Source organism: Pan paniscus, chromosome 11, assembly GCF_029289425.2.
Source record: "Pan paniscus chromosome 11, NHGRI_mPanPan1-v2.0_pri, whole genome shotgun sequence".
In the NCBI taxonomy this organism is placed as follows: domain Eukaryota; kingdom Metazoa; phylum Chordata; class Mammalia; order Primates; family Hominidae; genus Pan; species Pan paniscus.
Genome location: NC_073260.2, coordinates 50,435,735 through 50,461,483, shown reverse-complemented (window position 1 = coordinate 50,461,483; position 25,749 = coordinate 50,435,735). Strand labels below are relative to the sequence as shown.

The following is a 25,749-nucleotide window of genomic DNA, read 5'->3' as shown; positions in this document are numbered from 1 at the left end:
GATGGCTGCATGGTCAGGCCTCAGGGCTCTCTGCCAGGCCGACCTACAGCCCATACAGACCTGATTTCTGGGCCTGGATCCAGGGGACGCCATCTGGGAAGTGCGGGAGCTTCCCACGATGTCACTGTAAAACTCACCAGGGAGGTTTTAGAAATTGAGCCGGCATCATTCAGATTCCATCCTGCTTTTTGGTCCTGAGAAAATCCTGCTTTTCCCTGAGTAACTGGGATAATGGGTCACCAGCTCCCATGCCCTAGATGAGGACTAGTTAGCATTTTCTAGTGCCTGGAGATTTCCAGATGTAAGCTGTACTTGGGTCTGTGTATCTTTGTTACAGGATTCAATAATTCATGCACTGAATTTCCCTTCCCGGCAACTCCAGACACCAAATCGCTTCCCATGGTGTCCCCCAATCACTTAGGAATTTAGCCTGTGTCTAAAGACCCTCTCTGCAGCCTGACGTGGCTAGCCATCCCAGTACTTCCACGTTTTTCATGCCTTTCTCCAACAGCGTTGCCGTGGCCCCGTAGGCGGCGATCGTTTTATCAATGGTCGCTCCCTCTTTTTATCTGTTGGCAGGAGCCCTTTTTCAACGCCCTCGCTGGAGTCTGGCCTGCACGCCTTGCTGACTGAAGCCGGAACCTCAGCCCCGCTTCCCTTTGAAATGAATGTTCCTGGGGCGCCCTCTCGTGGATTTTGGAGCTAATCGTCTGTGAATGCCAAGTGATGGCAACTGCCCTCCCGCCGCGTCTCCAGCCGGTGCGGGGGAACGAGACCCTGCGGGAGCATTACCAGTACGTGGGGAAGTTGGCGGGCAGGCTGAAGGAGGCCTCCGAGGGCAGCACGCTCACCACCGTGCTCTTCTTGGTCATCTGCAGCTTCATCGTCTTGGAGAACCTGATGGTTTTGATTGCCATCTGGAAAAACAATAAATTTCACAACCGCATGTACTTTTTCATTGGCAACCTGGCTCTCTGCGACCTGCTGGCCGGCATCGCTTACAAGGTCAACATTCTGATGTCTGGCAAGAAGACGTTCAGCCTGTCTCCCACGGTCTGGTTCCTCAGGGAGGGCAGTATGTTCGTGGCCCTTGGGGCGTCCACCTGCAGCTTACTGGCCATCGCCATCGAGCGGCACTTGACAATGATCAAAATGAGGCCTTACGACGCCAACAAGAGGCACCGCGTCTTCCTCCTGATCGGGATGTGCTGGCTCATTGCCTTCACGCTGGGCGCCCTGCCCATTCTGGGCTGGAACTGCCTGCACAATCTCCCTGACTGCTCTACCATCCTGCCCCTCTACTCCAAGAAGTACATTGCCTTCTGCATCAGCATCTTCACGGCCATCCTGGTGACCATCGTGATCCTCTACGCACGCATCTACTTCCTGGTGAAGTCCAGCAGCCGTAAGGTGGCCAACCACAACAACTCAGAGCGGTCCATGGCACTGCTGCGGACCGTGGTGATTGTGGTGAGCGTGTTCATCGCCTGCTGGTCCCCACTCTTCATCCTCTTCCTCATTGATGTGGCCTGCAGGGTGCAGGCGTGCCCCGTCCTCTTCAAGGCTCAGTGGTTCATCGTGTTGGCTGTGCTCAACTCGGCCATGAACCCGGTCATCTACACGCTGGCCAGCAAGGAGATGCGGCGGGCCTTCTTCCGTCTGGTCTGCAACTGCCTGGTCAGGGGACGGGGGGCCCGCGCCTCACCCATCCAGCCTGCGCTCGACCCAAGCAGAAGTAAATCAAGCAGCAGCAACAATAGCAGCCACTCTCCGAAGGTCAAGGAAGACCTGCCCCACACAGCCCCCTCATCCTGCATCATGGACAAGAACGCAGCACTTCAGAATGGGATCTTCTGCAACTGATCGTCTCCATGCGCCCTGCTCTGCGGCTGTGTTCTTATTTATTGCATGCGTCGCTTCCACAGGAGCCCCTCGAGAGCTGTGACTCGGGAGATCTACCTTACTTTGACCAACAGCCTGCCCAGTGTGGATGTCTCTTACAGAGGGGGCCCAAGGAATCACCACCCCGTTTCAATGTAAACAACGTGCCTTGTCCACTTTGGGCTCCAGAGTCTTTCAGATGTACTAAGCTGCTGACATCATCCACTGCCTTCTGCTGCATCCTAGACACCCTCCCTGTTGTTCACAGAGAGGGAAGGTCGTGGGCCACACAATGCTGTGTGATTCTCCGTGTGCCTCTGAATGGTGTTTTGATGATTTTACACTACATTTCCTGTGCGTAGAATGGATGCTTGTATATTCGTACATCTCTATGTTACACAGAATTTGTGTTGCAGGTGTTTGCCATGTGGTACCTACATAGAATCTCCATACAACACACAGGTAACAGGTTATACAAGTGGGTTCAGACTGAACCCCCAGTACAAGGACATTGTTTTGAACTAGGTGGACATGCCATCCCTGGTCTCCTTAGACTGACATGAATCTCATGTTAACCAAGTTTTAAAAGTTCAAATTCCCCAAAAAGGCTTGTCCAAGGCTGGCCCCAGATGTGTGGGTCTGACCCACACCAGCCCTGTGTCCTGTCCTTTCAGTCATTTGTCCCTGCGTAATTTTAATCATATTCCAAAGCCCAATGATGTGATGGTTTTCAGGTTTCTGCAAATTACAGAAGAGCCAGCCAAGATCACCCAGGAGCTTGTGCCCCCAGATGGGCCAAAGAAAGAGCCTATGAAGGAGAAGCAGAAGCGGACGGCTGGCCTGGCTCACCTTCCCACGCCAGTGGGGCAGGGGTCTGCTTCAGGAAATGGAAGCTGTCCAGGAAATGAGCAGAGATTCACAAGACAGCACTTTGATTCTATGTTGAGTTTGTTTTTATATTAGAAAAGCAGCAAGTCAGTAATCCCCTGTGGCATCACAGCTAAGTAGCTGTGGCCACCGGCAGTTTCACAGCGTCCTGAAAGCTGGCACTGATCGTGACTATCAGTGAAAGAAGTTTAATTTTCAGGTTAGAAAATGTGATCTGGCAGTTTATGCATTCTTCAGAGTAATGTAATAATACCTATGTGATGCTGTAATTTTACTTTTCAACATAAGTTGAACCCGTAGCAGTCTGTTTACCTTGTAAAGGGATTACTTAGAAGACATTTTTGTACATGCTCTTCCCCAAGGATTGTACGTGTTATACAAATAGATGGAAAGAAAAGTGAACACGTTTGTAGAAATTTCATAAGCACACAGTTGCTGTGTTGAGTTCTCTTTAAAAACAAGGACAAAACCAACCAGCGTTCAAAGGAACCTCCCATCAGAGTCCCCTAAAGTATTTTAGGTTCAGTGAGCATTTGCCTGAATAAAACCTAAAAGAGTAGTCTTAACACATTACTAACTTTTTCTAAGAGAAATTGATTCCTGTTTTGTCATCTGATGCAATTTGCTCTTATAAAGAGACATTTTCGTAGGTTCAGAGTAACTCACCTCCATGGGCTGACCAAAGGCTTTTCTAATTTTTGTTACTGATGAGATGAAACCTATTTGTAAGGAGATCTTCCCCAGGAGCATTTCTGTTGCCTTCTTGACATCAATGAAAAGTAGCATATTCTCTTATGAAATAGCATGAGAAAACCCAGGGCATTTCTAGGACAGTAAAACGTTAAAGTACTGGATTAAGAAAACAACAACAGGCTGGGCGCAGTGGCTCACACCTGTAATCCCAGCACTTTGGGAGGCTGAGGCGGGTGGATCACCTGAGGTCAGGAGTTTGTGACCAGCCTGGCCAACATGGTGAAATCCTGTTTCTACCAAAAATACAAAAATTAGCTGGATGCGATAGCGTGTGCCTGTAGTCCCAGCTACTCGGGAGGCTGAGGCTGGAGAGTTGCTCAAACCCGGGAGGCGGAGATTGCAGTGAGCCGAGATCGCACCACTGCACTCCAGCCTGGGTGACAGAGCGACCCTCTGTCTCAAAAAATAATAATAATAATAAATAAAACAACAACAAAATGCATCAGAGAGCCAAAACATTCAGTATTGCATTTTCACATAGGTGATGAAATGACTTTGAAACTTTATCTGTGTTATAGTTATGAGTTGCTTTGGGAGCCTTGGAGCTCTGTGTAGCTATTGTTCATAACACTTTGCTCCATAACCCTGATGTCCCCAGTATCTAAGTGTCTCAGCCTTCATCCATTAACTCTACTAGGGAGCCCACAGCCACCATTTCCACTAGGAGGTATCAATATTTGTGGTATGACATAAGGCTCCCTTGAAATAACAAGACTTTTGAGCAATCTGAATTAAAAATACATCAAAAAAGTAATAGCGCTCATTTGCTAAATGCAAAAAATAATCACCTTTGATACCAATGTGCACCAATATGCCTAACTAGCTAGCCAGCTGGAGATAATTTAGCAGCGAATGTTTCAAAGCCCTAACCTTGAAGTTTGGAAACAGGTGGTCTTCTATGCTGCAGAGAAACTATGCATTAGGTCTCTTTTCAATTAGAAACCTTTACTATTTCCAATGTATGTTTGTTAAAAATAATAATAATAAAACCAAAAGCCTTTGTGGAAACCCACTCTTCGTAGTCCGTGTGATGGGATTGTTTTATCGTTTTCACCGGGTGCCCTCCCCACTGTAGGGGTGCACACTATTGTTGCAGGCTTGCTACCCACCTGTGTTTCTCAGCGTTTCAGGAATTAAACCACATTCAGAACCCCAAATAACCTTTCCCGTTTCTTCTTACCCACTATCATAGGTGGTATTTTAATGAAGCTTCTGTGCCTTGGGTGCTATTTACACCAATTTTGGTAGGTCATACTATTTTGAGAATGGTCTTTTGATAGGGAGAAATTTCTAAGATCCATGGTAATAAAAGTGCAGCTCAAAGACATGGGACCTCTTGTCCTGCCCCATTTGCTGTTGTTTATGCAGCAGGAGAGAATAGGTCAGAGCCAACCTTTGCACACTAGCTTTCTCCCACACAAACGGTCCATTTTAGCCTCTCTGTCCCACTTGCTATGTAAAGAGGAGGCCAGTGCTTGGCATAACTGTTCTGGTAGCGATGCTTGTTACAACTCATGATGAAATGTCCCAACGCAAGTGAGGACGCAGCTGCCCGCCCCAGAGCTAGTAAGGTGAGTCCTCTAGGAGTACATCTGCCTGGATGCATTTTCATTCCGCAGCCTTGATGAATGGGACGAGGCTTTGTTGTGACTGTTTTTTAAGCAGTCCCCCAGGGAATCACTGAAAATACCTACTTCTTAGAGAAAAGTTTCAAGCTCCCCTCCTCTCTTTTGTGAGGCAATACAAAATCCATCATCCAAATGAAAGATACTTTTCACAACAGCCTTTATTGCCTGCAGACTTACATGTATAGTCCTTTAAACAATTCACTGTTTAGAAAATGGTTGTTTCTCTCAACCCTTGAGCCAGTTATTCCACGCTGGTAAGACCCTTTCACAGAAATGTAACAAGGTGCATTTTATAGAAAACATCTAATTAAATCACCAGTTTCATGCTTTTAAGTTGTATCTACAAGTGCAAAACCGCAACACCCAAATGTTTTTAGTATCTAAGTCAGATATCCAAAAGTTAGCTCCATAATCAGAAATGCGCACACCACTGTTCCGATAATAAAGGCACATTTTCCAATAACCAATTATAACAAGAAGTGCAGCATTACCTAAATTGGGTGTGTCATCTTCCCCTCCTGGGTCACAGGATGACACCTGGGGATGCGATGCCGTGCCTGCACTTGGCGATCCCAGGAGCACAGAAATGCACCAGACAGATCATGAAGGGCTCATGCTTGGAAACCACACCATTTCCTGACAGAGTGAAGGAATCCCTGTGGATTTATCGAAAGGGAGGAGGGAATTTAAGCTAATTCTCTTCACCTGCTGTGTTGTCAAATCTCCAAAACACTGACCAGGTAACTTAGGTTTTTTCATTTGTCATAGAACAAAGATTAGAGAACTTGAAATTCGTTTTGCATTTCCACTCCTCAGGGATGTCAAAAAAGCCAGTTCTGTTCCAGCACAAAGTAGAAAGTGGTGAATTGGCAATATGCCAAGACATAGACTGTTACAGTAATTCTTTTTGTTTCACAAAAGTTAATGGAAACAAAACAACTTTCAGATAATATTCATTTGTCAGTATGTATAATTTGCCATCCAAATGCTTTTTAAAAAGTTATTATCTTATTATTACACATTAAATTTACATGGAGTTGTCTCCTAATCCTGGGATTTTAACACCAAATGTTTAATTCTGAATACAAAGAAACATTCACATACTTAATTTTACAATATTCTGGAACAAGTTATATTCAAAAGTCAAATGAACAGAGAACATTCCACTTGCAACCAACACATAGTTGTTAACAAAATTAACCCCATTAATATTTAAAGACATATTTATCCATTAATGCCTGTTTTAATTGTCACTTGATTTTGATGGTTAGAAACTTTGGTTATGGTAAAAATGATCACATGAGTGGGAATTCATTACCTCAAAGCTCAGGACCACAGCTCCCCATGTGCATGTTTTTCTGTCTGCAGTATTTCAAGGTGAGACAACAAAATAGACACCTAAAATTGTATGAGATTTTATTCCTGGTGCTTTTTCAGCAAGAACCGTTTTTCCAGACCTAGGGAAGGAGCCTGTGTGTTTTTGGCCTGAAGGATTCATCAATTCAGAGCATCTGTGACAGCCAGGAGGAGGAAAGAAGGGAGGCTGGGATCACCTCCCGCCCCTTCTAGCATCTCTACTGAGAGTGACAACTCCAGGCTGTCCACCCCCATCCTGAGCCTTCCACACTCTTCTCCATGCCACTAACACTCAGTATCTGACGCCTGCAGTGCGAAGCCTCCAGAGTCCCCAGACTGACCTGGGCACTCCACCCTTGCTGGTTCTAGTTTACCTGGACACACGGGTACCTTAAGGCTTGTCACACTCCAACACCTTTGTGTGTGTGTGTGTCTTTATTTCTTTCTAGGTTATAAACTCAGGCAGAGGCCTCATACATTCACTTCTCTATCCCACCATCCCAGTACAGGGCCGGCCACATATTAACTAATGCACAAATGAGGCCAAGAAGCTGGCTAGAAATCCCAAGAAACTGTGCCAAGTATATGCAGCTGCACCTGGGAATACACGAAAGCATGACATCACGAGCGCAGCCTCCTCCACCACACCTTCCCTTTCTCCTCCTTCCCTGCTGGCGTCAGACAGCTATGCATGGCTGCATGAAGGAAGATCTAAATCTAGACTTGTTTTATCCTCCCCTTCCCGTCTTCTCACCTTTATTCTGCCTCCACCTTCTTCTTTCTTTGTCTTCCCCCGCTGGCTTCTCTGTCATTTCCCACAGTGGGTTCCCCCAACCCCTGTGGTCCTCATGTCCTGTTCTTGTTCTCTTTGTGCTGGATCCCACATCCTACAGCATCCAGGACCATCCTCCATGGCTGATGCCACAGCCTGCCAATTCCCAAATTCTTCACGTTTGTTTGACTTCCTACTTAGCTGTAAAACCAAAGCCCAGGGAGGAGTCCCAAGGTGCACAACACAGAGCCAATCTGCGTGTGTACAGAGATGCAGATCCATGTTTAATCAATGTAAGTATATGCGTATATGTATATACATATGCAATTCACATTCACAAGTCCTGGTATAAAGTTGCAATTTTTCTGGCTGCTATAAAATGTGCCAGTTTTAAAACTGTGCATTTGTTGCTTGCAAACTTATAAATATGTATAAACCCCATTATAAATAAATTGTGGCTGGCAGATGGCATTTAAGCTGCCAGCAATGGTTGCATGGAGTTATAAATGCTTATTAATTCTCCACTTTTAAATTCACAGCACGGACCCTGGGATCTGTGACATGAAGTGGTGTGAAAACATAATTATAAATTAGAGGGGGGAAAGCCATCAATAAGAGACAGGTAAGGGCTGGAAACTCTCACTAGTGAGTGGTTCTCAAAGTCAAGACTTCAGAGCAGCTGCACCAGCATCACCTCGAGATTTTTTGAAATGCAAATTCCCGGGCCCCACTCCAGACCTAGGGAGTCAGGAACTTGGCGGGGCCAGGGGGTGGTGGAAGGGCCTGCAATCTTTGTCTGAACCAGCTCACAGGGTGGTTCTGATGCCTGCCTTCCACTCCAAGTCTGCTTGTCACGAACGCCTGTCTCAGCTCAGGGACATCCCTGGCTTAGGAAGTAAGCTCAGGTGTGTGAAGGGCCAGTCAGAAATTGTTTCCAGAAACAGCCTTTCATAAGTGATAGACTTGGTGAATAAATACCCCAGCTGTCTCCCCGCCTTGCTGGGTGAACTCTGGGGTGTCAGCTCTGTCTCTCGGGGTTCCCCAGTGGGATTCAGCTCCAGTTGTGCACATGACGGTAACTTACTTGATAATGCACGCCTTCCTCATCAGCTTCCTTCTCTCCCTACTTCCGGGATCTTCACTCACATAAACTACATACCCTCAAGTCCTCTCTCAGGGTCTCCTTCTGGAGGAACCCCAACTAAGAGGAAATAGAAACACTGTCTCTCCCATCTGAATGACTCAGGCTTTTATGCATTTTGAGATGGAGCACAGATGTAGAACCCCTGGAGGGAAGCACTGCTTGCCATTTCCATGGGGCAGGGGGCTAGCTTTACGTGCAGGCCCAGGACTGTGAGTCCTGTGCTCTTTCCTAAGTTGATCCCCAGCCCCTTGCATGGCTCCAGTTTCCTCTTCTGAAAAGCAGGGCCCTCTACTGGGCTGTCTTACCAAGCTCCCTTCCCTGTGATCCTGTGTGGAGCTGACAGTTCTAGGTTGGCACTATGTCCAGGAGTGGGTTTGTCCTCTTCATCTTTCTTAGAGCCAGCTTTGAAAGTTCCACGGGAGAACCTGAGTATTACTCTGAAACCCACTGCAAGGTCTGTCTGAGTCCTGCAATGACCTCTTTGCAATCTTTCCACAATCTTCCCACTCACTCCCAATCCTACTGTCACCGTCCACAGAAAGGGATTTATGGACAGCATGCAAAGTTGGGCCAGCGAGAGAGAACCAATGGGCACGCTGGGAATGCACAATTTTAGAAAATCATTGCGCTTATATGTTTCATATATTTGTTGATCCCCAGCACGCCCTCAAGCTGGGAACATGTATAGCCCTGTAGTGTAGAGCACGCCAAGGCTCAGAGAAATCCAGCAACCCGCCTGAGTCCACGCCGTTCTGGGTGTGCCAGGGTGGAGGCTGGATGGAGGTATCTACTCGTGGCCCGCATTGCCTCTGCCCTGGAAAGGCCTATAGTCTGAGGCTTCTGCCCAGCTCAGCCCAACAGAAAAGAAATGTGTGACTGCCTTCAGGTGGCAGCCAGTTTGGAGGAAATGAGGACCCAGACGTCCATCTTCAAGCACTGCTTATAGAAAGAAGCTACCCAAGTGTCGGACGCTACTGAAAAGGAAAGCTTTATTTTGGGAGCTGGGGGCCACCTTCAGAATCCCAGCACCAGGCATGGAAGTTGGGCTGGACACACATGTCCACTGTTCCCCTGGCACATGGGCCCTTTAGGGTCCACCCTTCCCTGGGCCTGTCCTTCCTTTTAAGTTAGGCCTTTACGTACACACATGGCTTGTCATTTCCTGTCTTTATTAGAAATTACCCACAACTTCCTCCACCTCCAGGAGGCCCTAAAGAAGGCCATATATGGCCCAATCAGGCCTTTGTCCATTATCCCAACATCATAGATGGCCTGACAAAATAGCCACTCGCTCATCAAGGCTGAGCGGACGCCCAGTCTTTGGGTGCTTCAAATATAAAAAACAGCAACAGTGGTGTCTTAAGCACAGGATTAAAGATTGAGTCATTTGACTGCGGTGTTTTTCACCTCCCCACCCGATTCTCCAGTTAGCTACTCAGAGGCAGCCTTGGAGGTCAAGAATCAAAGCTGACTTAAACCACAATGAGCACCCCCATGAGAGGCCCAGCCGGCCTCCGTGGGACAGAGATGTCATTTGAAGCACAGCTGATTCATTCGTGGGGTTAGGGGAGGTGGGTGGGGGTCTCTAGGGCCACTCGGTAAGGGCAGAGGGGCCGTTTTAGGACTGCTGGCCCCCACCTTGTACTCCCAGAAGACACAGAGTTTGGGGTTAAGTGTTGGGGGTGCCCATTGGAGGGGCAGCAGGGCCCAGGTGCACTCTGCAGGACCAGGGTGGCCCAGCACAGCAGCAGCGACTGTGCCCTGGAAGCCTGAGGCCCTGGAACGCAAGGCCTAATGCCATTCCCGCTGAGTTCATTGTTCAGCTTCCCTGCCCTGCCCAGGCAGAGATGTGGCCTGAGAAAGTGTGGGGAAGAGGGGCCCAGGCTAGACAGGGAGGAGCCTCAATTGCTTTTGCCTTGGAATCCTGAGCTCAAAGCACAGGCTGGCACATAGCAGGGCTCAGGAAAGGCTGAGTGAGCAGAAGAGCTCTGCAGCCAGATGACAACATGGCCTCCAGCAAGGTGTGGCACCAGCCCCAGCCTCAGTTTCCCCATGTGTCTGTGACGCTGACAGGAATGGCCCACCACACAGTGCTGGAGGGAGGAGTTGGGATAACTAATGTGTGCTCTAACCCACTTTACAAATGGGAGGGAACAAAGATTAGAAAATCGCTGCCATCTGCTATGTCTGAAGCCTGCTCACTTCACTGGCACTATTCTAGTGTAACCAATATATAATCTGAGCTTAAAAATGTATATTTTGAATTAATATTAAAAAGAAAAAATTCGACTCCAATACTTTAAATTTCCTAAATTGATTCTCATGCAAAAAATATTATATATATTTTCTATCACCATCGAACTAGACACTGACTTCACAGCAAGAGTTACTAAAGCTGCAGGTTACCATTCAAGTCCCCCCAAGAGAAAAATAAAGTAAATCAAATGTTGCAGCATTCACAGCTCCTAACTTGCATTTCCTACTTTGCTATTGTCCCTGAATGTTATAATAGCATTTTGACCTTTCACAAGTGGGGAATGCATGAATGTTGAAAGAAGGTCATTTCGCACATTTTTCTATGTGGTGCACATTCGTGCACAGGTGGGTCAGAGCTGTGTGTGTCTCTCCAGGGCTCCCAGCCTCCCAGAGGACAGACGTGCAGGGCAGCTCTCAGAGCACCCAAGTCTATGCTGTCTTGGGGCAGGAGCCTGATGCAGCTGCTGCCAGCATCCCCGTGGAGCCGTCTGCTTCTGGATTACTAAGCAGAGTATCCACATGATGCCTGAAGCCAAAACCATTTCAGGAAACAGCAGTGCAGTCTACAGTAGTGTCAGAGTCTCCAGAGTTTCAATCCACTGCAGAACATTCTAGAACACTGACTTCACTGTCATCTCAAATTCATTGGACCCTCAAAGGCAAAGACTCCCTAGAAGGCCATGTATGAAGGCTGGGGCCTGCCCTGACTCATCCTCACTGGTTAGCTCTAACCTGTCCTTCCATCTGGCCACACGCACACCCCAAGGCAGAAATGGGGCTCATACCATTGGCATTAGAACTTAGCAGTATTATTATCTGCCAGATTTTTCAGTCTCCTCATAACTCTCCTTACAGGATGAGATTTATCACTATCCAACTCTAAGCGTGTTTAGTGTGTCTTTCTGTTCTGCTGACCCGTACCCTACAGGGTGCTGTACCCTGTGGGGTCTCACCAGAATGAGAGCCAAGCTGCCAGCAAGCAAATGGATCCATCTATTCTTTAAAGGGCATCTGTGAAAATCACAGGGCAGTCTCAGCCCAGATAGTATTTGAAAGGTATAAACATTGCCAGCTTTCTAACACCAAATGACTCCTCAGGAAATGACAGTATTTTACCTGGAAGAAAGGGAGTCAAGACAAAGAGTGGGGGCAGGCACATGCTCTTCCCTGCAGCAACTGAGAAACCTTGTTGTTGGGACAGCAGGCCTTTCCCCCATCCCTCATGCCAGAGGCAGTACCTCAAATGGATTCCAGTGACTCCTGGGTTTCTGGCACATGCAGCCCCAGAAGCCTCAATACCTGAGTCTTCGGGACTGAGCTCTGGGATGGGTGCCTGCTCTTGCTGTCACACAGGCTTCTCCCCTATTGTATAAGGCGGGCGGGGGACTTTACTAGCAACTACCATAAGCAGCCTGTAGTCAACCGCTGACTAGAGGGAGACACAAACCAGGAATTTGCCCCGACCACCCTTCTACAAATACCCATTTTAGCATTAGATACATGAGAACAGGGAAGCACTTGTCAATCAAAATCTTGGTTGGTGAAGCTTATTTTGTGCCATTTTGGCATGAAATGAATTCCCAAGTACTCCTCGCACAACTGGGGTCAAGGGTGGCGGGGCCCTGTGCTCAGCAGGACCCGGAGAAGCTGGAGTGCCACCTGTTCTTTAGTGAAGCTGCAGCGAGTTGTGTGGTGCTGGACACCCCAGGCACGTGGAGTGCAGTGCAGGGAGCACAGGAGGTGTCCCAGGGAGGCCAAGGGAGGATGCCCGCTCCCACCAGCAAGCACAGCCATGCCTCAGAACCAGTATCTCATAGCTTTCAGTGCAGGGCTAGGCATGCTCTGAGCAGCATGCCTTGCGATTCCCTCACAATTCTGTGTTTCTATTCCCCTCCAGTTGTGCTTATTAGGTAAAACTGCAGGCTACACCTTCCTAGTGGCATTTCCCGGTGGGATGGGTCAGTTGAATTAAATTTTTGCCTGGACAACTACAGTTAAACTTTTTTTTTTTTCATTAAAAACATATAGCACAGAACATTAGTCTTACATCTTTCTTAGTCTTAAAAAATATAAATATAGAGGGATAATTTGTACAGGATGTATAGGTATGTACACCTTTAATATGCATATGAGAAATTCAGAACCAAGTTTATGAAACTTGACCTTAAAGGAAGCCTTCCTTTTGAAGCTTTTGAAGAAGGCTCTGAGCCACAGGCAGCTGTCCCAGTTCCAGCAGCCCTGATTCTAGTCCACTCCAGGTCCTCCTGACCTGGTGCGCAGTGCTGGGAGCAGTGCTGGCCAGGTCACTGCTTCCTCTCCACTGGCTGCTGGAGACACAGCTCACTCCCTGCAGAGACAATGGGCAGGCTGCTTTCTAGGTGGTGGTTGATGAGGTGGCTGATACTGTCAAAGACTCTGTCCTTTGTCCGGATCTACGAATGAAGCAAAGGAAAGGTTAAGCACATCTCACAGGCAGCAAAAAGAGAACATGGTTTGCTCAGAATCAGCCAGACCATCTGAACTGGCCCAGAAGGAAAGGAGGAGGGGACAAGGGGCGTCCACCACTTTAGAGATGCTGTCTGCAAAGAGCAACGGCCAATCCATTTCATTGGTTGGGCTCACCTCCAAACTACCTGAAGACCTTTCAGTAACCATAAGCCCAGGCCCCTAGGACTCAGCTCTGGAATGTCCCAGCCCACTGTCCTATAGGCATGGCCTCCTCCACCTTCACCAACCAAGGTCACCTCACCTGTCTCTCCTGCTCCCTCCCTGGCCCTCTCAGGATAGCCCTGAACTGGGCTCTGCAGGCTCCCATGACCCTCCCACCTCTAGGCCTTTGCATGGACATCTCCCGGCCCAGAATTAGTGTCTTCCACCTGAGCCTGGCCCTACCTCAATGCCAGCACCTCCAGGCAGCCTTCCTTCCTCTCCAGACATCCTGGGCACCCACCAGGGGCAAGCCTCACAGTTCCCCAGAGGAGCTCCTATTGCCCCTGCATTCCCCCACTGGAGAGTGAGCCAGGCTGGGTCAGAGGTACAGGCTCCGTGTTCCTGGGCTTTCAATTCTACAGCCTGCCCATAAACTTTTAATGCCATGTTAGGGGAGAGGAGGTTGAACACTCTGCCCTGCTTGCTGGCCTGCACTGTGGTCCCTGGGGTCCATCAGCCGCCTCCACTCTGAGCCGGCACATTCACAGATATCACTCACACTTGAAAAAGGTGGGGTGGGGCCTGTCAGGAGCAATCTTTCGAGGAGGTCTGGACACAATCTCCTGGGAGTTGCATGTTTGATAAGTGGGAGATGGGGGCAGAAAGCAGCCACCTGGCTAGGTCCATTCACCCTCACAGGCCACCCTCGCGGCTATGCTCGAGGGTCAGCTGAATTCCCTGGCTTCGCTCTCCAGCCTTAGCAGTGGTCTCCTCTCCATCAGTGTGTGCAGATGAGTTTCCAGGAGCCCATCCTATCATGGGACACCCAGCTCTCCTCGCCCTCCTGCAGGGACTCCTGAGGCAATGTTCATTCTCCTGTTTTCCCCAATATTCTCTTTTCCCCAAATTCTCATTGTGACTCCTGCTTCCACTAATGTGGCCACTCTTGTCCCTCCCCCTCCATCAACCTACCAAAGAAACATCAGCCTCTGGACTTTCAACCCCCATCCTGCTCCCATCCCAAATCTATACTTCAGGTGTGCATATTGGAAATCCCCACCCAAGGTGCTCTGAGAAGTTCATACCATCTGCTCATGGCTCTACCAATTAGCACCTGAAGGAACAGAAAAACTTTGAAATTAGAATGTTTTCCCCCTGCAGGAACCCTCTCCCCCCATCTCTGTAAGCACCAGAGGGAGAAGAGCTCTCAGGACCAGAGGGTCTCCTGATTGTTGGGCACTAAGCCTCACTAAGGATGTAACCTGTTGGGCAAGTTCAAAAGGAAGCTTTTTGCAAGACTTCCCAGCATCTTTCTACTGAGGTTGTTTAATTCTCTTGGGGCTCCTCAGCATTCCTGCCCCAGAAAGACCCCCTGAGTAACTCAAGAAGCATACTTATTTGGAAGCCAGGGGCACCCAGGAACTCAGCTTGAGACCAGTATTGGGGTGTTGCCTTAACATTGACTCCTTACTCTCATTCCTTAATGACTGACACTCACGTAAGTTCTGGGTGAACTGGAATGGGTGAAGAGTGATTTAGGGCAGGGAAGTGTCTGAGACAATAGTCTCAATGTGGTCTCACCTCCAATACTCCTGAGGACCTTTTAGTAGCCACAGCCCAGGCCCCAGGCCAATTCCATAAGGAGCTCAGGGTGGGGCCTGGACACCAAGTGTCTTAGGCTCCTCCAGTGATTCCAACATGCTGCCAAAGCTGAGAACCACCAGTTAGCATATTTCAGTATACAGGCTGGCCAACATAAACACACATATATGTATTTACTGACTAAGGAAATAGAGAGGCTAGTTCACTTCATTGCCATAAATACTCAAGTCTGGCTTCTGCCCAGAGAACTTATAGCCAACAGAACTCTCTGTGTGGACCCACCCGTTATGCACTAGAAATTCTGATGGCTGATTAAAACCACTGGGCAGCCAGGACAAACTTAGACTCCAGACACACCTGCAAGGATTCTGCCACAGTGAAGACACATGGAATGTTAACCCCAGACAACTGGTTGAGGCTGTGCATCGTAAAGAGGAAATAAAAATCAAGATGAAAGCCTTCATTCTAGTCAGGCTACAGAAGAGACTAAAATGTGCATATACTAGAAATTAAGAAAAGTCTAAAATTAATCATCTAAGCTTCCACCTTAGGAAACTAGAAAAAGAAGAACAAATTAATCTAAAGTAAGCAGGAGGAAAGAAATAATAGATAAAAATTAGGGCAGAAATCAATAAATTGAAAACAGCAAATCAGTAGAAAAAATAAATGAAACCAAAAGCTTGTTCTTTGAAAATATCAATAAAATTGATAAACCTCTAGCCAGGCTAAGAAAAAAAGATGATAAGGCCCAAAAAACCTCTAGCCAGGCTAAGAAAAAAAGATGATAAGACCCAAATTATCAATATAAGAAAGAAAAGAGGGGACCCCACAACAGATCCCAAGAACATTAAGAAGACAATAAAGAAATACAGGAATAACGGAATTCAACTTTGTGACCAGTTTATCAGGATCTTATTTGCATTTGGTTTACAATATTCCCAACATATGATAGGTTTATTGGGATGTAAGCTCATCCTAGGTTGAGGAACATCTGTATTATGGATGGCTCTATGCTCATAAATTTGATAATCTAAATTTAAAAATTCCTTGAAAGACACAACTTGCCAAAACTCACACAAGAAGAAATAAACAAGCAGAATAGGCATATATGTATTAAAGAAATTGAACCAATAATTAATAACCTTCTGAAACAGAAAACACAAGGCCTAGATGGGTTCACTAGTGAATTCCATCAAGCATTTAAGGAATAATTTATTTCAATTCCCTACAGTCTTTCTCAGAAGATAGAATCAGAGAACATACTTCCTCATTCTATGAAGCCAGCATTACCTGAATACCAAATCCAAACAAAGATATTAAAAGAAAACTATAGTGCAATATCTCTTATGAACATAGATGCAAAAATGCTCAACAAATATTGGCAAATTGAACCCAACAATGTATAAAAAGAATTATACACCACAACCAAGTAGAATTTATTTCAGGTATGCGAAGTTGGTCCAATATTCAGAAATCAATTGCTTTTATCCATCATGTTAAAGAAGAAAAATCACATGATCATATCAATGGATGCAGACAAAGCATTTGACAAAATCCAACAAATCTTACCAAGAGATTTTTTCTTTAAAAAAAAGGTCTTTTTTTTCCACAAACAATGGAAACACATTCCATGCTCATGGATAGGAAGAATCAATATCGTGAAAATGGCCATACTGTCCAAAGTAATTTATAGATTCAATGCTATCCCCATCAAGCTACCATTGACTTTCTTCATAGAATTAGAAAAAACTACTTTAAATTTCATACGGAACCAAAAAAGAGCCCACATAGCCAAGACAATTGTAAGCAGAAAGAACAAAGCTGGAGGCGTCATACTACCTGACTTCAAATTATACTACAAGGCTAGAGTAACCAAAACAGCATGGTACTAGTACTGAAACAGATATATAAACCAATGGAACAAAACAGAGGCCTCAGAAATAACACCACACATACACTACCATCTGATCTTTGACAAACCTGACAGAAACATGCAATGGGGAAAGGATTCACTATTTAATAAATGGTGTTGGGAAAACTGGCTAGCCCTATGCAGAAAACAGAAACTGGACCCCTTTCTTACATCTTATATAAAAATTAACTCAAGATGAATTAAAGACTTAAATGTAAGACCTAAAACCATAAAAACCGTAGAAGAAAACCTAGGCAATACATTCAGGACAAAGGCATGGGCAAAGACTTCATGACTAAAATACAAAAAGCAATGGCAACAAAAGCCAAAATTGACAAATGGGATCTAATTAAACAAAAGAGCTTCTGCACAGCAAAAGAAACTATCATCAGAGTGAACAGGTAACCTACAGAATGGGAGAAAATTTTTGCAATCTACCCATCTGACAAAGGGCTAATATCCAGAATCTACAAAGAACTTAAACAAAGTTACATGAAAAAAACAACCCCATCAAAAAGTGGCCAAAGGATATGAACAGACACTTTTCAAAAGAAGACATTTATTCAGCCAACAAACGTATGAAAAGAAGCTCATCATCAGTGGTGATTACAGAAATGCAAATCAAAACCACAATGAGATACTATCTCATGCCAGTTAGAGTGGTGATCATTAAAAAGTCAGGAAACAACAGATGCTGGAGAGGATGTGGAAAAATAGGAACACTTTTACACTGTTGGTGGGAGTGTAAATTAGTTCAAACATTGTGGAAGACAGTGTGGTGATTCCTCAAAGATCTAGAACCAGAAATACCATTTGACCCAGCAATTCCATTACTCGGTATATACCCAAAGGATTTTAAATCATTCTACTAAAAAGACACATGCACACGTGCATTTATTGCAGCACTGTTCACATTAGCAAAGACTTGGAACCAATCCAAATGCTCATCAATGATAGACCGGATAAAGAAAATGTGGCATATACACCATGGAATACTATGCAGCCATAAAAAAAGGATGAGTTCATGTCCTTTGCAGGGACATGGATGAAGCTGGAAACCATCATTCTCAGCAAACTAACACAGGAACAGAAAACCAAACACCACATGCCCTCACTCATAAGTGGGAATTGAACAATGAGAACACATGGACACAGGGAGGGGAACATCACACACCAGGGCCTGTCAGGGGGTGGGGGGCTAGGGATAGCATTAGGAGAAATACCTAATGTAGATGATGGGTTGATAGGCACAGCAAACCATCATGGCACGTGTATACCTATGTAACAAACCTGCATGTTCTGCACAGGTATCCCAGAACTTAAACTGTAATTTAAAAATGTTATTAAAAAAAAAAAAACTCTTGATAAAGTAGTTTTTTTTCTTTCTTTTTTTCTTTTTTCTTTTTTTTTTTTTTTTTAAAGAAAACCCTCTTGATAAAGTAGGAGAGGAAATTCCTCAACTTGATAAAGAATATCTATGGGCTGGGCATGGTGGCTCATACCTGTAATCCCAGCACTTTGGGAGGCCAAGGCAGGCGGATCATTTGAGGTCAGGAGTTTAAGATCAGCCTGGCCAACACAGTGTAACCCCATCTCTACCAAAAAAAATTCAAAAATTAGCCGGACGTCGTGGTGGGTACCTGTAATCCCAGCTACTTGGAAGGCCGAGGCAGGAAAATCGCTTGAACCTGGGAGATGGAGGCTGCAGTGAACTGAGATCATGCCACTGCACTCCAGCCTGAGCGACAGAGCAAGACTCTGTCTCAGAGAAAAAAAAAAGAATATCTACAAAAAAACCCTACCGCTAACATTATATCTGATACTGAGGAACTCAAAAATCAAGAACAAGACAAGGATATTCCCTCTCACCACTCCATTTCAATATCGTACTGGAAGTCCTAATATTCCAAAGAAAACCTATAGAATTTCTTTTTTGATTTCATTTTTGTAAACCATTATTGCTAAAAATGTGTTGCCATTTTTAGGTAGAAGTCTCTAAGGTTTCACGGCAGCTTAATTAATATATGCCTCTTCTCTAAGCTGGGGAAGAAGTGCGCACTTGAATCTGTGTGGCCTGTGGTCAGAAGGCCTCACCTACAGTGTCCAAAAGTAAGACAGTAAGATAGAAAAGAAAAAAAAGGCATACTGATTGGGAAGGAAAAAATGAAACTGCCTTTGTTCACAGATGGCATGATTGTCTAGAAGAAAAACTCCTTGAACTAATTGTGATTATAGTAAGGTTGCAGGACATAAGGTAAATATACAAAAGTTAATCACTTTCCTATATATCAGCAATGAACACGTGGAATTTAAAATTTAAAATGCAATACCATTTACATTGGCACCCCTGAAAATGAAATAGGTATAAATCTAACAAAATACCTATGAGATCTATATGAGGAAAACTACAAAAGTCCAATAAAAGAAATCAAAGAAGAACTAAATAAATGGAGAGATATTTCATATTTATGGATAGGAATACTCAATATTGTCAAGGTGTCAGTTCTTTACAATATTTATTAAATAATATCAAATAAAGTCTATTTAAAAACAAAAATAATAAATGAATATTCAGCTTGAGAGCACTGGGTGGTTCTCGGTTTTCAGGGAGAGAAGCTGGAGGAAGTGAGGTTTTACAAAGAAATGAAAGCAACATCTCCTACTCCTAAAACAAGGGCACTTTGGAGCCTCTGGAATGGTTCATAGTAAGGAATTACTTCTTTGATTTGATTTTTGTAGACCGTTACTGTTAAAAACGTGTATTGTTTTTAGGTAGAGATCCCCAAGGTTTCACAGCAGCTTAATTAAAATATGCTTCTTCCCTAGGCTAGGGCAGAAATGAACACTCAGCTCTGTGTGGCCTGTGGTCAGCAGGCATCACCCCCAGTGCCCAAAAGTAAGGAGAGTGGGGGTCAGGTTAAGGGGTGAAAGAGGGAGAGGTGACAGGGGGTTGGAAGGTGGAAGATAGGAAGGGTGGGGGTGAGAGGTGAAGGTGGAGGGTGAGAGGCAGCAGGGCAGGGAGGTGGGGTGCCAGTTGTGGGGCAGACTCCTTTGTGCCACATTGTGGGTGTGGGGGCCTCTGTGGTCTGTGGACAACAGCAGGTCTGACTTGTCATATTCATCCTTCCCTCTGGGCCTCCTTCAGGTCCCCAGGTGGTTGGTGGGAAGGTGAGGGCTCCTCCTCTGGCTGTGACGTACGTCCAAGTCAAAGCAGGACAAAACAGGGACAGTTTCTGGTGCCAGGATCTAGGGGGACACTAAACTATCACCAGCAACAGAATGAGACGGATAAATCGTCCTTACAGAAGCCCTTGCAGGGGCTGGCACAAAACCGCCCTCATGTGCAGTAGGAGATGCAGGCCCAGGAGGAGAGCAAAGTGGGCAGGCCAACCTCAGTATGTGGGTGTTGCGAGTGGAATGTACAGGCATAGGGGAGGGGACACAGGTGAGTCCCCCTCACCAACTCTCCACGTCTCCTCTATCAGCAGTGACTAAGCTGGGCACAAATGTCTGTTTGCAGGGTTGTGTGTCTGGGTGGAGCTCTGCCACTGGGTGCGGTACCTTGGTGATCCTCCAAAGTGCCCAGTGGTGGAAGGATGCAGGGGAGAGCCTCCTGCCCTATGGTGGCACACATGGGCCTCATGAGGACACTCAGGGCTTGGGGAGGTGCCCAGGGGAGCTGTAGGGATCTGCTGAGCTGCAGCCCCAGTTTGACCTCACAGGGACATTTCACACTGAGCTTCAGCGCCCACACAGGAGATGCCCGCCAGTTGCACCACCCTTCTGGAACACTAATATTCTAGCAGAATCAGGTTTGAAACTTTTGTTCCAACTGTATGGAAAGTACACTCGTGTTAGTATTGACTATCATCCCTGCCAATTCTACCTTAAAAACGATTTTTCAGGAGCTCTGCAGCTGGATAGAGGGGTAGTCTCCTTCTGCCTCAGGGAAAAGCCCAGGCTACCTTGGGAACTGTGCCATCTCCATGAAACCTCCAGGACAGCATTTGATGAGTCACTGCTCAAGAAACCACAAAGAAGTCTTCACTCAGCTGCCAGAGTAGGGAGGCCAACACCACCGCACTCAATGTCCCCACAGCCATGACCTCAGTGACCAAAGACAGCACCAGATTGGCTCACAGAGTGGAAGGCCTAGGCCCAGGTCACCTCTGGGAAAGCATGGCTGACCCACAAAACTAACCTGAAACCTGTGTAAAAACCCACAAACCAGAAGCAAACCAGGCAGAGAGAAGGAAGTACCACAGGAAAGTGAGCAGTGGCTCTCCGTGAACCCTGCCTGGATGCCGGGGCTCACCTGCCTTGGGCCATCCCAGGTGAGGCTCCTCTGTCCTGCACCAGGTGGAAACTGAGGGTTTCCGGCACCCCTCGGGGCCAGTAGAACACAGTGCTAGGAATCTGAACCTTGAGAGCTGGAGGGCTCCTTCCGCATTGCCTGGTGTTGCCCTCTAAGACGTTTCTTTTTTAGCCATGGAACAACTCTGTCACACACAGCCCTACCTGGATACCCAGGATATATGACTGGTGAATAAAATGGGAGGAGGTCGGCCCTGGAGCATTCTCAGGACTCTGCCTGCCCCTGGGGGCTTCCAGAGCAAGACTACGGGGTGGTCTTTCCCACTCAGAACTTCCACGGAATGGGTAAGTCACACGACTTGCCCGAGCCAGAGGTGACTGAATGGGCTGCGTAATTTCCATATTTCCTTTGTAGCGAACAAAGGCACAATGTCAATGAGAGAAGTCAGCTGGTCCTCCAGCAAACAGAACTGAGGCCTCAGTTCATTTTGCTGAGCAGGGAACTCCACCCCACCCCACATCCCCCCACAGGGCTGGACCATGATCTTAGCCAAGACCCAGGGCAGGAACCTGAAGAGCCTCGGGCACTATTTAAACACTTTGGCGGTCCCCTCGGGGCTCCAGGAGCCTAGAAGGAGATTCAAGGACACTTCAGCGCAGGAAGGGAGGGTTGGGGGAGGGGGGAAATTCCTACAGTGGGGAAAGCTCAGACCTCCCACTTCCTTCTTCAAAGCCTGCTCCACCAGTCTGGCCACCGTCACCTGTGGCTTTGCGGCGGGATAGGTAGTCAAGGAAGTTTTTGGGACGTGGCAACCGTGGGACGTACAGTCAACACAATAAGCCTCAGCATTCACACTGTAGTCCAGCTAATTCAAGCACAGCTATCTTCAGTAAGGAATTTCCCCTTCTAGAAAGCATGCGCACTTTAAATTTACTTGTCCTCAGAATGACCCTTTGCTCATCATAATAGCAAAAAAACACAACCCTGGGTGGAGATTTAAGATGCTAATGAGATGTGACTTATGAAGAAGCATGTACAGCTACTGCGCATGTGCACCCAGAGGACCATCCGAACATGCTTATAGCAACACCTCCTTATGAATAATCATGAAAGCCTCCCATAAAGGGAGTCTCCCCTAGTGCCTGTCTTTAAAATAAGTGCATCTTATTTATTTATGGATTTGTCTCATCCTTACCCCGAAGCCTGCCCTGAATTCTCTTACGGTGTACTGTCTATTCTGCACCTAACTTTCAAAATATTCTTTCTCCTTTGTAATAAATTGCACTATTTTGCATCTCCCTTGCTGTGTTGTCTTTTGCTCAAATTCTTCTAAATCAAGAAGACAAGAACTGAGGTCTCACAACAACCATAAACAGCTTGGAAGGTTTTTCCAGGCATGTGATGGGTTTGAGTGAATCAGCCACTCCTGGCCTTGCCTTCTTTGGAAGGGAGGGCAGGCGCAGGCTTCCTCTATGAGAAGCGAACACTCAGGGAGAGAGGTCAGCCTGGGGCCTCAGGCCCACCCTGATCTTAGCATGAGAGCTGATTGCCCTTCAGGAGTCAGGAGCCCAGAATAAACTCTGAGGCCAGCTTGATAAGCCTTATCAACAAGGTCTCTTTGAGTTGCTTACAATATTTTTAATCATCTGAGAAATTCTAAGAGTAGAAGAAAATCAGATCCCACAGATCAAAGCTGCCAGCAGCTCAGTGGGAAGGAATCAAGCTCCATGCATTCAGAAAGGCTGGGTTTATTTAGGCCCAAGGATGCTTGGGAGCCTGAGAAGCAACTCAAAAGTGTGGGAAATTAAAATCGTTAAGAAATATGCAGCGTATTCTGATTTCCCAAATCTGCCATTGAGGCCATAACCAATCTTACTGTTTCTCTTCTCTGCCACAACCTCCAGAAAACTGCTTGGCTTGGGGGAGGTGGAACTTCTTCCTGGCTACTTCTTTTACCATCTATTCTTACATACTTTCCAGAAATTCAGTAGAAATTAATTTTTCAAATTTTATTCATCCAAGCATCTAGATGATCCACTTCTGTGTTTAACTGGCCATAGACAGCAGAACAGAATCAGAAGGTATGACCACATAGAGAAAAACCACTGGCCAAGATATCACAAGTCATCAGTTCAAATCCTGTTTCTACTGCTAATGTGCTCTGTTTGCCTGACAAGTTACCTAACATATCCTTCCTCATTTTTAAAAGGGTCTGTTGCCTAGACCTGTGGTTCCCAACTCTAGCCCCTGAAGGGCTTGTGAAAGTTCAGACTACTGCCTCATCTCCATCCCACACATCCAGGCCCCATTCCGAGTTCCTGACTCAGCAGATCTGGGGTGGGAGCTGAGGATCTCGTTTCTAAGCAAGCTCTCTGATGCTGAAGCTGCTAGATTAACGGCTGGCCTAGAACAGCAGCTCCAGCTGTGGGTGTGATTCGTAAGTTACCTGTAATGCAACAATGCCTTCCCAGTTCACTCAGCCCCCTCTCATTGTCCAATCAGAAACAAACAGCTCCTCTCAGGATGCTCCCCTGATGTGTAAAGGGCATGGTCATCCCAAGCCATTACCCTTGAAGCCCTTTCTCTCCTGGGTGCACAAGCAGCATCCTGTGCATCTTATTTATTTATGGATTTGTTTATTTTTATTTATTTATTTAGAAACAGGGTTTCACTCTGTCACCCAGGCTGGAGTGCAATGGTACGATCATAGTTCACTACAGCCTCAAACTCCTGGGCTCAAGCCATCCTCCTGCCTCAGCCTCCTGAGTAGCTGGGACTACAGGTGCACTCCACCACTCCCTGTGTGCGTTATTAAGTACTGCCTGTCCTGCTCAGTCCAGTGCAGTGACAAGTGAGAAGACAGTTTTGAGCACCTGCCACAACTTGGCCTGCCACCTGCTAATGACACTCCTTATAGCAAGTTACTGACCTCTCTGTAAGATGGCTATCGCGAGTCCTGCTTCACAGGACCGTTGTCAGAATGAAAGGATTAATACAAGTGAAGTAGTTAGTACAGTGCATGGCATCAAGGACATGCTGGGGAACATTTGCTATTCCTATTTTCTTAACCACACTGCACAGTTTAACCTTACACTGGAGGTGATGGCATCCCAGAAGGATTCTGAGCAGGGAATGGACATCAGCAGAGCCTCCTGCAGGGTGGGCTGGGGCTGTCACTGGGAGTCCAGGTGGGTCAGGAGGAAGAGGCAGCTTACAGGGATATTTAGGGGACTTTGTTCAGCATCTGAATGCAGAGTATGAGAAGAGAGGTGTGGTGTGGCGGGGAACCCAGGAGGGGCAGCTGGGGCTGAGGAGGTGGGGACAACACCTTCCACTGCAGACGCCATGGACTTCAATTGCCTGGGAAACGTGTAAGTGGAGTTGCCCTGTGGGCAGTTAGAAATACTGGTTAAAATTTTTCCATTAATGACGACACTCCATCAATGACAAAATGATTACATCTGCCCCTTCTAAAGGGTCACATTCCTAGAAGAGGCAAAGCCGTCAGATGGGGACATCTTGTGATTAAAACATGAGTTATCCTGGAACAGGTCACACACACACACACACACACGCACACGTACGCACACACACATACACACACACACAGGGGCTGACTGACCTTTGCCCACTTTCTCACTTCTGCTGGATCCACTGAGAGACCCCACCCCACCTCCAGGCTTGTAGGTTCATGCCTGGATCCAGCCTAACCCAGGCGTGATGTAGACCTGTCCCAGACACAGACATGCTGCCCAAGCCTCTCCTACATTTGAAATTAAGATGTGATCCAGGTCCATCCCAAACCTGAAGGCTGAGCCACAGAGCTGGGCCCACATCAGCCCCCAGGGCTGCAATGTGTAAACTAAAAATAAAATTTGAAGCCTCCCAACCATCAGAATGAACCCATCCTCTCAGCCAAGGCCATTCCAAAGTTAACCTGAAAAACTAGGTCAGGCCATGATGGGAAGTGGGGGTCAGACATGCCTCATTATATCTTCCTCCCTTTGGAATTCAGGCACAACTGACCAGCAGTAACATTTAAACAGAGACCTTAAGACTTCTGTAGCAATAAGACACCCAATTCCAGCCTGACTCTAGCATAGCATCACATGACAGATAGCAGGCCCTGAAAGAGATTAAAGTATTTTACCCTAAAATATATATCCTTGGCAATATGTCTTTGGCATATTTTGAAATGGCCCTGCAAAGCTGTCTCTTGTGGGGAAAATCTGTATTCTGTAGAGAATCCCTTTCCCTTTCCAGGTCTTTTCCTTTATCCAGGAGAGAATTAAGTAAGAGTCTGGTACCTTTTTAAGTCTGATGAGAAACATTGGCTGGGCACAGTGGCTCACACCTGTAATCCCAGCACTTTGGGAGGCCAAGGCAGGCGGACCACCTGAGGTCAGGGGTTCGAGACCAGCCTGGCCAACATGGTGAAACCTCATCTCCACTAAAAATACACACACACACACCAAATTAGCTGGGCATGGTGGTGCATGCCTGTAATCCAGCTGCTCAGGAGGCTGAGGCAGGAGAATCGCTTGAACCCAGGAGGTGGAGGTTGCAGTGAGCTGAGATTGTGCCACTGCACTC

At 46.6% G+C, this 25,749-nt stretch overlaps 3 protein-coding genes across 5 annotated transcripts in view; 2 read left to right on the top strand and 1 right to left on the bottom strand.

Moving 5' to 3' along the window:
• Nucleotides 1–583: 583 nt before the first annotated feature.
• On the top strand, nt 584–5,629 carry S1PR3 (sphingosine-1-phosphate receptor 3). Its single transcript, XM_003806320.5, has one exon. It carries the CDS (start codon nt 727–729, stop codon nt 1,861–1,863), a length of 1,137 nt encoding a protein of 378 aa, XP_003806368.1. The 5' UTR covers nt 584–726; the 3' UTR covers nt 1,864–5,629.
• SHC3 (SHC adaptor protein 3) overlaps nt 5,291–25,749 on the bottom strand; it is a 306,014-nt gene continuing 285,555 nt past the window's right edge. For all 3 annotated transcript variants that reach the window (XM_055091804.2, XM_024930043.4, XM_034967681.3), the window contains one exon: nt 5,291–13,110. In XM_055091804.2, the coding sequence (XP_054947779.1) occupies nt 12,982–13,110 (129 nt within the window). In that variant the 3' untranslated portion in view covers nt 5,291–12,981. The remainder of the gene's footprint in view (nt 13,111–25,749) is intronic.
• On the top strand, nt 7,044–7,703 carry LOC103783056 (uncharacterized). The gene has a single exon (XM_055091805.2). It carries the CDS (start codon nt 7,044–7,046, stop codon nt 7,701–7,703), a length of 660 nt encoding a protein of 219 aa, XP_054947780.1.

Bases quoted from the DNA above. Each gene is read 5' to 3' on its own strand.
- S1PR3 (XM_003806320.5), top strand. From the start codon at position 727: ATGGCAACTGCCCTCCCGCCGCGTCTCCAGCCGGTGCGGGGGAACGAG.
- LOC103783056 (XM_055091805.2), top strand. From the start codon at position 7,044: ATGAGGCCAAGAAGCTGGCTAGAAATCCCAAGAAACTGTGCCAAGTAT.